A 13006-nucleotide genomic window follows, 5' to 3' on the forward strand; every position below is an offset into this window, starting at 1 on the left:
TACTTTCATAACAACTAATGTATCACAGACTACTTTATGGTTGGTGGAAAAATAAAGTAAAATGAATGCTGTGGGAATTTTTTATCAATGTGTAGCTGCCATCTGTTTTTGGAATACTTGTAATTGCGGTCTTCACTGAAGCCTTAAAAAACGAGATTTCTATTTCCATTAGGGAGGAATGGTTCTCCTGCCTTCCTAGATTTGCAAACTAACAGAAGAGATAAAAGAACTTTATAAAGTACTCTACAAAAGTCAGCCATTGTTAAACTTAGTGCTTTGCAACTTAAAATATTGGTTTAAAATCATTCAGATTGTATGGATGAAATAACTGTTTTACCTTACAATAGCCCTATGACTTTGAAAGTGTGGGAGGAGAAGTTCTCCAAACAATAGCCATAGGGGCTGCAGAGAGGAGCTTTTTTCAGGCTCCCTCTTTCTGGTGCAGGGAATGACCCTTGGTGTATCCTTACAGAAATTTTAAAACTCACAGAGCTATTTTAAAGATTTTTAAAAAATCACATAACTTTATTTTTAAGCACTAATATGTCTCAGTTACATTTAGCTACAGTACAAAGAACAATAAAATAGCACCTGGGAATTGTTTTAGGTTGTAAATAATCTTGACTCCTGTAACTTCCTTATTTTTCCTCCACTTCACTAAACAAAACAGAGCTCTCCCTTCCCCTCTGCCAGTTTATGGGGTCACCAGGGGCCTGATTTTCATGCGGACAGCCCTGAGGGAATAATCTTCTCCTCTGAAGGGGACCCAGACCACTCCATTCTCAATCTCATAAGGACTATTGTTCCTGGGGTCATAGAAGCCCCCAGGGTAATAGATGCCATTGAGATTGGCCGCCTGGCAGTTGTTGTACCACCAGCCTCCTCCATAGACTTCTGCACAGTTCTCTTCCCACCGGTCTGCATCCCTGTCAAAGGTGCTGAACTGCATGCCAGCGTGAGAAGTGTACTCTGTGCCTTCCTCCAAGGAACCCTTGATCAGAGCATCGCCTGCCGTGCCTTCATAGGAGGAGACCTGCAGGACATAGCCTTCTGCCTCGGAGCCTACCCTTAAGTGATATTCTGCATAAGCCAGGTGCCCAGCCCAGTCCTCTAATTCAACCCGAAGGACAGAGCCCCTCAGGGTTAGCAAGTGTAGGTATTCATTGCCTAGCCAGAATTCTCCTTCCCCCTTGTCATTCAGGCTGCCGAAACCTCTCTTGTAGTCTTGCCACGTCCGGTTAAAATTCAGTGATCCATCCATCCTTTGCTGGATCAAAAGCCATCCTCCCAAATTGGTCTCTTGATCGCAATAAACTGAAAAAATCTTACTGGATTCCGGTAGCTTGATATTGAAAAGGCCACTTTGGGCACCTGAAGGATGTGTTTGGAGGACATCATCACAGTCTAAAAAAAAAATTAAGCTGGTTGGAAGAAGTTACTCTCATTTAACTTTACAAAGATAGGAATGGCCCAGATAAAATGAAGGTAGATACAGGCTTCCTTCCCTTTCCTTCCCTATTTTCTTCTCTCCCTCCTGCCTTTCCTTCCCCCCTTCCTTCCCCCTTCCTCCCTTCCTCCCTTCCTCCCTTCCTCCCTTCCTCCCTTCCTCCCTTCCTTCCTTCCTTCCTTCCTTCCTTCCTTCCTTCCTTCCTTCCTTCCTTCCTTCCTTCCTTCCTTCCTTCCTTCCTTCCTTCCTTCCTTCCTTCTTTCCTTCCCTCCATGGAGAAAACATGCACTTACACTGGAATGAATCCTAAGCAAATGAGTGGCATTTATACATACAAACTGCAAAGGGGATTTCCTCAATGGATTTGGAATTTTTCTTGTACTTAACAGCAAGTAGCCAGCAAAGATATCTGAGCACCATTTAGCATTAATATAACTTGTTTTTAACCTGATCTCGATTTCAACTGAAAGCCACTCTAAAAAAATATATGATCAATAAATTGGGTGACGATTCCAACACGCATATTTCGAATGGTAAAAAAAATTTGGTTAAACAAACTCAAAATCGAGTTTCAGAGGGATTCGTTCATTTAGCATGTATTTATTGAGTGGTGCCCCTCTGCACTGCCAGGCAGTTGGGAATACAAAGATGAGCATGGTAGACAAAGTCTCTGCCCCCGTGGAACTTACAGTCTAGTATGAAAAACAAACAAAAAAGGTGCAATTTTAATAAAGCATGAGAGAGGGCTGGGGAAGAAGCGCAAGGTGCTATGGGAGCACATTGCAAGAATAATTAACTTAGTCTAGGGGGTCAGGGAAGGCTTCCCCAAAGGAGAAGTGCGGATACCTCTGGCAGTGCGAGCTTTAGCTCGGCCTCTCTTGGTGCTGTGACTTCCTCTGACACTGTGAGAGCTGGTTTCCCCTAAGTCTGCGAAAATGACAGATGTTGAGTCCACAGAGTGGGTCTTACTCCCAAGACTTTCTAACTCAGATGACGTGAAACCTGGGATTCTTAATCCAGTTGATTCACTCTCAAAGAAATCAGCTTCCTCAGGGTAAGTACGACGGAATTCCTCTAGGCCGCCCCTGCCGGACAAAGTGCGGGTGAAGTCTGAGTCGATTGTGTCCCCACAGTCAGAACCATCTTCAGAGTTGACCACTTCTTTCGTCACTACTTTGCGGCCATCTGGACCTGTAACGGTCTTAGTAATGGATTTAAAGCATGATTGACGACTGTAGGTTGTGCCACTAGAAGTGACCTTCTCATCACCAATCAGAAGTTCTTTACCTCCTTCAGAAGTGTGCAGTTTACCCGTTTGGCGGGACTTTTCCTTTGTCGCCAGACTTACACTTCCTGAGTCCTCTGTAAATGTGCCCCAGTCTGGGTTGGCAGGCCTGGTGTTCCCATGCCCTGAGCTATCTGGCCTAAAACTTTCAGGCCCAGAACTTTCATGGTTCCAAATGCCAGCACCACCAGGTCCAGAGCCCGCAGGTTTCCGATTCCCAGTGCCACCAGGTGCAGGTTTCCTGGGGTTTTCAGGTGATGATCCTGTTCCACGAGATGCAGAGTCTCCTCGGGGATTCCCATCTGTTCCAGACCTTTCTATCGTCATTTTCATTTGCTTCATTTCTGTGAGTGCCTTCCACTCCGGAGAGGCTTTGAGAAGCTGACTCCTGAAATCTCTGGGGAGCAAATCTGAATCTGGGCTCATTTTTAACAGTGGTAAGTGTTGTCTATATTTAGGGAGAAGTAAGTCTTTGGCAATGAGATGTTCAACTTGCTTCTGCTGATCGTCATAGTCCTGTAGATCTATTGTACGTACTACAGTCCTACTGCATGACCCTTGGCAAGATCGGATCTTAATATCGATGTCCACCTAGAGGAGGGGAGAGGAGGGGAAATGTAAAGGAAAAAAAAAAGGTAGGTATAAAGAAGTAAAATATGTCTATTGAGTTCTTAGTAGTTAATTTATTTCTTGGAAGCTGTTTTTATTTCTTTGACTTGGAGACCTACCAACCAATACTTTATTTTCCATTTATGTAATATCCTCAGTGGAAGAGATGCTGGGTGTTGTAATGCTAGCCAGGAGAAGCAATAGGAACTATTTGGATTTATCTTAAAACAGATCAAGTTGCTATTTCCTCTGAAAGGACACACTAATGAAGTGACCTTCAGTGAAGCTGAGGACTTGGAGGCTTGGCAATATCAGGAATTTGAATAAGACAAGCAGGGACTGAATATTTGATTTTGAAATTTACAATCTATGTGCCCTGGGAAATTTTACTTAATATCACTGCCATTTTTTTTTTTTTCATCAGTAGGGTGGGGGAATAATACTTACTTTGTAGGTAGATAAGAGAGATATAACACTTTGCTCTACATATAGTAGGCATTCAGTGAATGACTATCTCCTTCCATTTCCCTGCTATTCAAAAATAAGGAAATCTGGTGACAGAGCCACACACTTCCTTACCTCCAGTCGTTTCATTTCTATCAGCTGAGCCTTGACATTTTTCTGCAGAAGTTGGATATGGTGTACTTGTTCTATGACTTTGCGATTCAGGACCTCAAGTCTGTTTCTCAGGTCTTCAGACAATTGGTTGTATGTATTATCGTTGTCTGAAATAGAAAATATGGATAATGAAGAAGCTGCTGGGTGATTTACTTATAATAGCCAGCAAAAGAATGAAATTTACTTAGAAACATTCCCCATTTGACTTTGATAATAGTTTGTTCTTTGGATATTTAATTTGTGAGTTGCAAATCTATTAGGTGTTTGATTTTTGGACAATGTTATGTCCTGTAGTCATCCATGGATGTCAATTAAGATGCCCTACCAGCAATCAGTAATCCAAATAATTGCAGAAGAAAAATCTCTTTGGAATTTTAAAGGTGTAATTAGGAGATAAAATAATTGATTTGATCACATTCCAGTTATTTCATCATATCCTTACATTCCAATTATTTCATCGTATCCTTACTCACAGCACTTGAACATGTTCCTGGATTTTCTTTTTTTTTCCACATAATTTCCTATTTTTATTTCTTTGTGTGTATGTGTTTATCAATTATTCAATTGTTCGTTTTTTAGAGCAGTTTTAGGTTTCCAGGAAAATTAGGAAGGTACAAAGATTTCCCATATATCCACTGCCCCCACACAAGTATAGTCTCTCTTATTATCAACATCACAGATCAGAATGGTCTTTTTCCTTTTTTTTTTTAACCAAGTATGAATCTACATTGATACATCATATCACCCAACTCCCGTAGTTTACCTTAAGGCTCACTCTTGGTGGTGTACATTCTATGGATTTGAACTAATGTATAAAAATGAACATAGCCCGGCCGGGCGTGGCTCAGCGGTTGAGCGTTGACCTAGGATCCAGGCGATCGGAGTTCGATTCCCGGTCAGAGCATATGCCCGGGTTGTGGGCTCGACCAATGACCCTCTCATCATTGATGTTTCTATCTCTCTCTCTCCCCCTCCTTTCCTCTCTCTGAAATCAATAAAGATATATTTAAAAAAAAAAAAATGAATGTATAGGCTTTTGAGGGTTCTATTGATGTGTCCTCTCAGCCGTGTCCAGTGTCCTAGTGAGCCTATCATAGGCATTCTTCATTTCTGTTATACTGTCTGTTATCTCTAGCATTTCTTTTTAGTTCTTTCTTGGGATTTCCACTTCTCTGCTTACATTGCCCATGCTATGGCATGGACATGCTGTCTACTTTATTCATTAGAATCCTTAGCATATTAGTCATATTTGACTGAAACTCCCAGTCTCATAATTCCAAAACCCCTGCCGTGTCTGGTTCTGGTGCTTGTTCTGCCTCTTTAATGTGTGCTTTTTGCCTTTTGGTATGCCTTGTAATTTTTTTTCTTGTTTGCCACACATGGTGTACCGGGAAATGTATTCCAGGATTTTCTTACTGAGGTTTTCTTCCTATCTATAGATTTGATATTGTTCCTAAGGTTTGTTTTTTTGTTTTTGTTATTTTTAGGTCAACAGGATCACTCACTTGCCAATTACTGCTGCACTACTGTCTTTAAATTAGTCAAGTGTCTCCTGAACATATCAAGAGTCCAGCAAGGCTTCAGGAACTGGGTCTCACTAAACTTGCTGCCCACACCCAAAGCAAACCCAATGTTTCCTGGTCCGAATGAGACCTAGCTCTCATCCTGTGAGAAAGCTATAACATGGCTCTATATTTTAAATTTTAAAAAAACTGTATAATCAGCTTAGTGGAGTCTATGGATTGAATTCCCAACTCCATCATCACATGACAGCTTTGCTTATTTAGGCAAGTCCCTTGACCTTTCAGTTTCCTCCTCTGTAAGACAGAAACAAATATACCTACTCAAAAGGTTGGGCCCATCTTACTTTCCATATATACCTTTGAAAAGAAAACACTTAAATTCCAGTCTTCAATCCAAAATTTTGACTTACATGGTGATCTTAAACAACTCTAAGCTGGCCTTTTTTACATTATAACAACAAAATTGCAAGCCCCTCCTTAATAATTCAGCTATAGCTTAAGTGTATATGTTTCTACACAAAGTATTTTGGTATAAAATCTCAGTTGCTATAAGGAGACACCATATTTAGAATTTTTGGTGGTGGTGTTTTGTTGTGTGATGTAAAATCAAAGCACTAAATATGTAATACTTACTGTTAGAGGAAGCGAAATCCCTTCTCAGAAGTTCTATTAAATCCACGGTCACTGAACTAGAGTCCTTATTTTTCTTCTGATAATCAAGTAGTGCATTTTTGAGCTTAGATATTCTGTTTGTGAAATCTTGATTGACTTCATTAATCAACCCTTTCATCCTGCAGCCAGAAGGGCATTTTTCATTCTGAAAGTGAAGAGAAAAAAAATTACATTCAGGATCTATCTTTTGGGTTCAGTACAATTTTAAAAGTTTCCATGCAGGTCCTATTGCTCCCCTCCCCAATCTCTTCAGATCATCTATTGCTTTAAAAGTAGTTTAAGAGGACTAGGCAGAGATCATAGAGAAATTCTGAAATGACAGCCCCCTCAGTCATAAATTAGGCCCCATGAAATCCTGAGGCCATAATATTTAGATTCCTAGTATCTATCTGGATATACAACCCAAATCCAACCTCGTAATCCCGCTAATGATGGGGGTATGGGCGGTGATTTAAATAGTGCTCTCAGGACTAGGTTTCTTTTCATTTGTCTTTTTTCATTTGACATGTAAGACCTATTAGATCATTTTCATTGGAAAAGTTTTTTGTGAACTAATGGGTCGGTCATCCTGTGTACATTTCTAACACCACAAGGAAGGATTCTCCTGTTTCCCGGGCCCACTGCTCACCCAGTCTTCATCAGCGCAGAAGGGCCAGTCTTTTTCTCTGCAGGAAGATGGTGTTTTTTCCGTAATTCTGGGGCCACGCACACCTCCTCCTCCAGCTAAAAATTCACCTTCATCAGTCTCTGCAGTCTTTAAGGATTCATTTACACACACAAAAGAAAGGAACAGTAAGCAGGTAAGGAAAAGACACTGGCAAGCCTGTCAGACCCAAAGAAGAGGAGGGGCTTTCCCAGAGACTAAGGGTACCAGCTTTGGGGCTTCTACAAGTTTCAAGTTTCTTATCTTAAGAATGAAAATCCTAATACCCATTTTATGAAGTTGTGAGAATTAAAGGAGATTTGGTGTACAAATTTCTTAACTGTGTTTGGCACTAAAGCATTTACTAAATGGTAGGACTTTTAAAGGCTCTGTTATAAAAGGAAAATTATTTGAATCAACAAAATTGGTTAAAATTTACCTTTTAATTTTCATTAATGTCTAGAAATATATAATGAGAAAATTTAAAGAGTTCTTTCTCCTACTATAATTCCTGTTCCAGTAGGAAAAAGCCTACACGATCTTAGCTTAATGTCCCTCTCTCTTTTAAGTTTCTACTATGATCTTATGGATCCATAATTTGAGCAAATATATACCAAGAACACAAATGTGGCCAGTTCAGACTCAGAAATGCTTTTTAGTTTGCTCACTCATGTAATAGTTTCTTTTGTCTTTGAAATGAGAGAAAGAAGAGTGAAAGCAAAACTAATGGTCCATGGCTGACAACTTTGTTGAACATCTTATAATTAGAAACACAGATTGTAAAAATTTTCTATTGTAACCTATGAGGTGAATTAAGATATAAAAATATTCTTCCTATAAGATGTTATCCTAACAAATCAATGCAGGTTTTAGGCTTTAGCTATTTTTACTATGTACTACTAACTTACTATGACTATTTTAATCTCAGATAGTTTGTTCTTATAATTAGTCAACATTTGTCATCTAATTTTTAAAAATACCCCAATAATACTAATACTAATTCAAGCAATCAAGAACAATTTGTTTAAAGTAACAAGTACAATCTTTTTGTCTAAGAAATAAAATTATAAATTCAAACATACTTCAGAATAAAATGGCATGATAAAAACAGGCAAAAATTAAATATTTATGCCAATAACAGGGAGAAATAACTGGAAGTTATGCATTATCCAAAATATCATCTTAGCAAATGATGTTAGTTTTATTTCTCATGAAAATGTTTACTTATTAGTATACTATAAGGGAAAAAATTAAGTTAGAAACCCTTAGTGTTTTTCTGCTCTGGTGTTAAGGTTTATGAGTGATGAAGGGAAAGAAATAAATTGGAATAATTCATAGCCCAGGTGTAACTGAGTTTTTTAAACATATTTGTCATGTTTTTATAAGATTGGAGTGCTTCAAAAGCCTTGTTGAATAAAGTTTCTCTTTTTTTCTATGGGGTTCTGGAGTCAAACTTTAGAAGTTGTTGCAATATTTAGTAATTATCTTAAAAGAATATAATGGCTTCTAAAAAGCATATTGCCTTATTGCCTTTTCTGACTTTGCTTTGTAATATATTTGCAAAGATAACTAATTTGCTTTGTATTTGTCTTAAAAGAAAAACAAAAACCACCTTTCAGAAAAACTATATTAAACCACTGTTTTTCTTATTCTGGACAAATAGCAAGAAAATAATAATTACATTTTTAAAACTTATGCGAATGTTCTGTTCTGTTGACTAGCATTAACTATCTCGAGGCTTTATAGCAACAAAGACGGCAAAGATATCTTCCCTTTAAAAAAACAACAACAATGTTGTAAGCCTGAGTTACAGATGTTAAAGCTTCCCCTTTGAATGTATACACTTTGTTCCCCCTAAGTTGCCCTCTTAGGGTCATATGTTTGGCCCATCTGGGAACTTGCCTCCATGGCCTGGAGCTGAGAGAGCTAACAGCGTGTGAGGACATACATAATGCTGACTCAGACCTGCAAGCTCTTTATGAAATAAACACCCGAGAGAAAGCAAGGAGAGAAAATAAAGGCAACCATACCCAAACTGTGCCTGCCACGCTCAGGACCAGACAGAAGATCCTCACGGAATACATCTTTCCTGCGGGGGAGGGGGGCTGGCTCATGAGGAGCACTCCAGCTGTGAGAAAGGAGGATTGTTTCCACTCCCAGTTCCCATCTCATTTAAACCTGCAGGAGATTTAATTAATCATTATCTCGGTCCTGTTTAGATGGTCAACAGATACTCTACACTCCCTGTTCCTTCTCCAAGGTTGGTGTCCCAGAAGTTCTTGCTCAATTGGAAGCTTGTTTGCTTCCAATAAGCTGTTGCAAAGGTAGCAGCCGACAGGGGCAGGGCCCACGTTCCAGGAACAGGGCGACTTTGGAAATCCAGACGGGAACGGAGGCGCACACACCGGCTCTGAGCGCCTGACGGCCTGGGGAGAGCGCAGAGGCAGGCTAGCGGCAGCCCGCCGTGAAGCAGCGGTTTCACAAACGATATTCCACTTTATGTGAGAACGACGGCTGGATGATCGGACTTTTAAAAAATGACTGAAAGCCATCTAACATCTTACTGTGAACAGATAATTTTCCTCTATCCAAAACGGTTAAGACAGCAGTCCCCTGATTCCAAACATCCCAGGTTCATAACCTCAGCTGCACCATTTCTCATTTCTGAGCTCCTGGGCACGTTACCTCTTTATGTCTCAGACTCCTCATTTTTAAAATGAGGATAATGATAACCTACCGCACATGTTTTTATAAAGAATAAATGAATGAATCCCTGCAAAGCCGTGAGAACAGTGATTGCCACGCGGGCTAAGAGCAGTACTCAGTAAGTCTTAACAATTATTGAAGAACATTGCCATGAAAAACACCATTTCTTTCGAGTTTCTGTGCCTTTGGACATGCTAATTTACCCGCACTTCGTCTCCATCTCAAAGTTTTCCTTTGACATGAAAATTGCTAGATAAAAAACCAGGGTGCCACCCTCGCTGGTTTGGTTCTGTGGGTAGAGCATCACCCCGCAGACTGAAGGGTCTTGGGTTTGATTCTGGCCAAGGGCATGTGCCCCGGTTGCAGACTTGATCCCCGGCCCTGGTCAGGGCGTGTGAGGGAGGCATCCAATCCATGTGTCTCTCTCACATTGCGGTTTCTTTCCCTCTCTCTCTTTCTCTCTTCCACTCTCTTTGAAAAGCAATGGAAAAAATATCCTCGAGTGAGGATTACAAAAAAACCCAACAACACAGGCTGTTCATTTTAATTTGAATTTCAGATAAAGAACAAACACATTTTCATATACATATGTCCCATGCAATATTTGGGACATATTTATACCAAAAACATTTTTTTGTTCATCTGAAAGGCGTATTTCACTGGATATCCTATATGCCTAGCCATCTTGCCTTGCCTCCAATTCTGTTTCCTGTGCACAGCCAGCCCCGGTCATAGTAACAGCTAATATTTATTGAGTGATGACTAAGTGCTGGGCACTTGCTGGACACATTACATAGTCTCTGGCTTCATCTCTCCAGAGGGAAACCACCTCTTGTTCTTCCAAACTCCTTTAGAGCATGTGCCACTTGTGGTGTTTAGCGCTGTAAGTGTCTTGTCCGTCTCCTCCCCTGGACTATAAACCTGATAATCAGCATTTTTATTGGTCTTTATATTCTCCCGAAAAGGTGTGGGTCCTCAACTGAGCAAAAAAGCATAAGTGGCTTCCACTGTTAAGCTGACCCCCTGCCTCCTCAGGCTCCGTAGGCATGTGAATCTTGCTACAAACGGATGAAAGCCCAGGTACAAGGCAGAGCCCTCCTTCACTGCTTGGTACATGGAAAGTTCTTTGTCTGATCAAGGTCACCCCTTATGTGGTCTCCTTGGATTGCCAGAGGCAGCTGCAGAGCTCAGCGGGAACCCGAGAGCCCCATCCTGGTTCAGCAGGGCAGTGATTCCATGGAAAGCTGAGTCACACTTCTTTACAGTGGCTGAGCTGGCAAAATATCAGGCCTGGGAAGGAATCTGAGAGACTTCACTTCCTCAGGCGTTTTCCTCTGCCCACAGGAAGTCCCCTTCTTGGGAGGTGAACATGTATATGGAAGAAATCCCCAGAGAGTAACCTGGTGGGCTTCAGGTGATGTTATTGGACACGATCTGCTTGGAAGTAGGTTAACAGAAAACATTCTGACTGAGTCCCACCGCTCTGGTGCCATGTCGGGGCGTTACCAAGGTATGACTTCAAGGCATCATCCTTGCTGTTCCATGGTTCCCTCAAGTATTAGCACATCTCACTTCCATACTTTGTCCAGGCCTCTGCTCAGATGGCACCTCTTCAGAGAGGCCCTCCTTGACCACTCTATCCTAAGAGCAGCCAGTCTCAGGTGCTATTCCATTAGCCTGGTACTTTATCACTGCTGGACAGTAGATATTTGGAAAGTTGTTTATTTCATGTCTCCCTCACACTAAGCTTAATGAAACCACAACACACTCTCTAGTCCAATGCTAGGCAAGCATGTAGTAATAAATATGACAAGATTTATTTTGCAGGGCTGTTGTGAGGTATTGCATGAGGGCTATATAAATTATGAGCCCCAGGAATGGTAGCTTTTCCAGTTCCTAGAATGTCCCAATGCTGCAAACTAGAAAGTTTCCATGCTAGAAATTCTGGCTCACCAGGGCCAGAATTTCCTAACCAGGGACTTGGGTGGCGCGCTCTCTTGACCTGGTACTGCCCCGAGCCCCAGACTGGTCTCCCCGCCCCCTGAACGACGAACCCAAAAAGTAGGTTTTGTTTAGACAGAAAGCCATGCAGATGACCAGGCAACAAATAATAACAGGAGTATTCTTTTCAAAGCATGTGACAATAAGAATATTTTTACAAATGGGAAAAATAATTTGAGCAATTTCCTGTTTCTTAAGCCACAATCTCTGCATTTTTCTCAAAGAGGACTATATCTTCTTTTCCTTTGTTCTAAAGAAAAGGATGTTTCATTTACTTATCCTTTTGAAATTAATATAAAGTTCCACAAATTCTAAGTGTTTAGATGCTGGGATTCGCACATTTGTTACACCATCGCATCTGGCAGGACTGGAATAGTTTTTATTTGTATGGTATCTAATGTGTGTAAAAAGAATAGAAATTCTATAGCTGTCAGTATGTTTCAGTTCTAAACTATCTACCCATGAAAATTTACACATGAAGAGTAAAATATGTCTCCAGCCATCTAAATATTTGCCATTGTGTAGATAGAACTTAGTAATACAGACAAAACAAAATGAACAAAACCCCTCCGCTTTCTTTTGAATGGGGCATTTGTCCTTTCCTGGGACGTACATCCCAGGGCAGTGAAGGAACATCCTGTTCTTTACCGAGTGATATTTAATGTATTGAATTCTGAGAGCAGTTTACCTTCTCATCCATTCATTTAAGTGTAACCACCATTTATTGTACGTTTATTAGTTGCCAGTCCGGCTTGCTATGCTCTTGAGATAGAAAGGGAAAGAGTGCACAGCCTCGTACCTCAAGTTGCTTACAATTGGTGAGCAAATCAAGTACATATGCAGCTAAGAAGTCAAACTAGAAAATTACCATTTTTGTAGATCAAAATGATGAATATCTGCAATTCCATGTTTCACTAATCCAAAACAATGGAAAGACTTCTGTGAGGTATATTCAAAATGCTGTTAGAACACAGAGCGGGAAGCGACATCTCAGTTCTGCACCGTTTTCTGTTACACTTTGTGTAAAATGTTCCTTAAAATATCAGATTTAATGTTGGCCAAAAAAAAAGATTCTCCTGAAAAATACTCATTGTGTCTTCTAGCATAAAAATCTATATGAATATGTACATTTATTATTGTCCTAATGACAAGAAAGTAATGGTACTTTGACAGGAAATATTTTGCTAGAATGTATAAAATGCACAATTGGAAAGGACTAAAATTAATTTCTAAAGTTTGAAATGCAGGAATTATAAAAATTTAGGAGATTCTGGCACTTACAATACTCTTTCAGGGCTTGTGCCTCAGGTATTTACAACAGCCACTGACCTCTAAAGGATTGCCTGGAACATATTGGCAAGACTATTGAGCTTTGTCTTATTCTCTCTACCTGTGTCCTGATTTCAAGGGTGTTGTAAAAGTTTGCTATTAACCAAGCTGCTTCCTGTGAAAGGTGAATGAGTTTGTATGATGATCTGTGCAAGAGCAACTAATAGGACTGA

The 13006-nt window shown here is 40.3% G+C and overlaps 2 protein-coding genes across 2 annotated transcripts; both read right to left on the reverse strand.

Annotated features, from left to right (window-relative positions):
• Positions 1–628: 628 nt before the first annotated feature.
• On the reverse strand, positions 629–1435 carry LOC308556244 (fibrinogen alpha chain-like; the record flags this gene model as incomplete). The annotated part of the gene is made up of 1 exon (XM_081135423.1): positions 629–1435. A coding segment is annotated over one exon (741 nt), but the record flags the coding sequence as incomplete, so codon positions are not given.
• Positions 1436–2027: 592 nt separating this feature from the next.
• On the reverse strand, positions 2028–8957 carry LOC308555562 (fibrinogen alpha chain-like). The gene is made up of 5 exons (XM_081133987.1): positions 8828–8957; positions 6783–6908; positions 6116–6299; positions 3921–4066; positions 2028–3323 (listed from the first exon to the last, which is right to left on the reverse strand). Exons 1-5 carry the CDS (start codon positions 8909–8911, stop codon positions 2250–2252), a joined length of 1614 nt encoding a protein of 537 aa, XP_080990113.1. The 5' UTR covers positions 8912–8957; the 3' UTR covers positions 2028–2249.
• Between the last annotated feature and the right edge of the window lie 4049 nt (positions 8958–13006).

This window comes from Miniopterus schreibersii, assembly GCF_964146895.1.
Source record: "Miniopterus schreibersii genome assembly, chromosome: 4".
In the NCBI taxonomy this organism is placed as follows: domain Eukaryota; kingdom Metazoa; phylum Chordata; class Mammalia; order Chiroptera; family Miniopteridae; genus Miniopterus; species Miniopterus schreibersii.

What these genes read in the sequence shown, in the direction of transcription:
- LOC308555562 (XM_081133987.1), bottom strand. Translation starts at nt 8,911, where the DNA reads ATGAGCCAGCCCCCCTCCCCCGCAGGAAAGATGTATTCCGTGAGGATC. An exon ending in GCGTGGCAGGCACAGTTTGG is followed by an intron (nt 6,909 to 8,827) that starts GTATGGTTGCCT and finishes GAATCCTTAAAG; the next exon opens with ACTGCAGAGACTGATGAAGG. An exon ending in TAGAAATGAAACGACTGGAG is followed by an intron (nt 3,324 to 3,920) that starts GTAAGGAAGTGT and finishes CCCCTCCTCTAG; the next exon opens with GTGGACATCGATATTAAGAT.